This window comes from Gekko japonicus, unplaced genomic scaffold, assembly GCF_001447785.1.
Source record: "Gekko japonicus isolate JY-2015 unplaced genomic scaffold, Gekko_japonicus_V1.1 scaffold961, whole genome shotgun sequence".
NCBI lineage: Eukaryota > Metazoa > Chordata > Lepidosauria > Squamata > Gekkonidae > Gekko > Gekko japonicus.
The window spans coordinates 270,151-271,542 of NW_015175384.1; the positions used below are offsets into that span (position 1 = coordinate 270,151).

At 67.3% G+C, this 1,392-nt stretch overlaps 1 protein-coding gene across 1 annotated transcript in view; it reads left to right on the forward strand.

Annotated features, from left to right (window-relative positions):
- Window positions 1–1,020, forward strand: part of L2HGDH (L-2-hydroxyglutarate dehydrogenase) — a 17,618-nt gene extending 16,598 nt beyond the window's left edge. The window contains exon 6 of the mRNA XM_015425598.1: window positions 719–1,020. Coding sequence (XP_015281084.1) covers window positions 719–1,020 — 302 coding nt within the window. The remainder of the gene's footprint in view (window positions 1–718) is intronic.
- The last annotated feature ends 372 nt before the right edge of the window (window positions 1,021–1,392 follow it).

Genomic DNA, 1,392 nt, shown 5'->3' on the forward strand with positions numbered 1-1,392 from the left:
GTCCCCCCCGCGCTGGGGGTTTTTTTAAAGGGGGGGGGGGGGGGGGCTGAAAAGGCCCTCTTGGCTTCGTCGGAATCTCCCTACTCGGCAGCGACGGGCACAGCTTAAAGGGGAGGGGGGAGGTCTTGAGAAATGAGGTTTGTTTTAGGGTCAGCCGGGGAAGGGGCCCGTCGTCTCTTTTAACTGTTCCAAAAAGGGCGCACACCCCCCCCCACTCCGAGTGGAGCTCCTTTTAGGGTCGCGGTTTTCGCCCCCCCGTCCGGGCTGGCTGGCTGGACGTGCCCCGCGGCATCCCCCGCCCCCCCCCCCGGCGCTTGGGGCCAGATTTGTCTCAAGTGAGAGGTGCATCTGACCTATCAAGTGATGTATGAATATGTGCGTCTGTGGCCGGCGGGATGTGGTCCTTGGGAGGCGACTGTGCGGCTGCAGAGCAAAAGCAGGGCGTGCATGTGAATGGCACACGCAGAGTGCGGGGCGATGAAGGAATGCACTCGTGATGGATGTCTGAATGGGGGCAGAAGGAAAAGGAGAGTCCGTGTCTCGCTGTCTTGCCCAGGCTACCATCTGCGTGTCCGGCGGGAGGTGGTCCTTGGGGGGTGGCGTCTTAAGAGTCGGGGGGTGCAAAAGCAAAGGCGTGCCGTGTTGCGAATGGGCTGAAGCGGACCGAGGATTCCACGAGGGAGGAAAAGGAGAGTCCGTGTCTCGCTGTCTTGCCCAGGCTACGCGGCAGCGGCTATTCACAGGCGCGGTCCCACTACTGATCGGCACGGGAGTTTTGACCTGCTCCGTCTCCGACCTGGGCCGGTTCACCCCTCCTTGGGCAACCTGGCGGGCCGCGGCTCCCCGCGGCTCGCCATATTGATGCCGAACTTAGTGCGGACACCCGATCGGCATAGCCCGCTGCGGCCCAGAACTCCTGAGCTCACGCGATCCGCCGGCCTCAGCCTCCCCGGCAGCCGGGATTACAGGCGCGCGCCACCGCGCCCGGCTAGGAGAGGGAGGCAGCGGCCGGGGCCTTAGCCTGACGCCGAAGGGGGCGGGGCGGTGACGTCACGCCCCGAGGGGAGGGGGAGAGGAGGGGAGGAGCCGCCCCCTGTCCCACCCACCGCCGCTCGGCATGCCGGGAGCCGGCCCCTAGTCTTCCCCCGCGCCTGCGCCCTCGGACCCCTCTTGCCTTTCCTCGCCTCCTCCGACCGCGCCGCCGCCTCCGCCACGATGGGCCACCAGCAGCTCTACTGGAGCCACCCCAGGAAGTTCGGGCAGGGATCCCGCTCCTGGTGAGGACGGGGGGAGGGAGGCGGGGGAGGGAGGGGAGGCGGAGGGGGAATGCGGGGCTAGGGGGAGCGGCTCTCCTCACCCACCCACGTCTCTCTCCTTCTCCCCGCAGCCGGG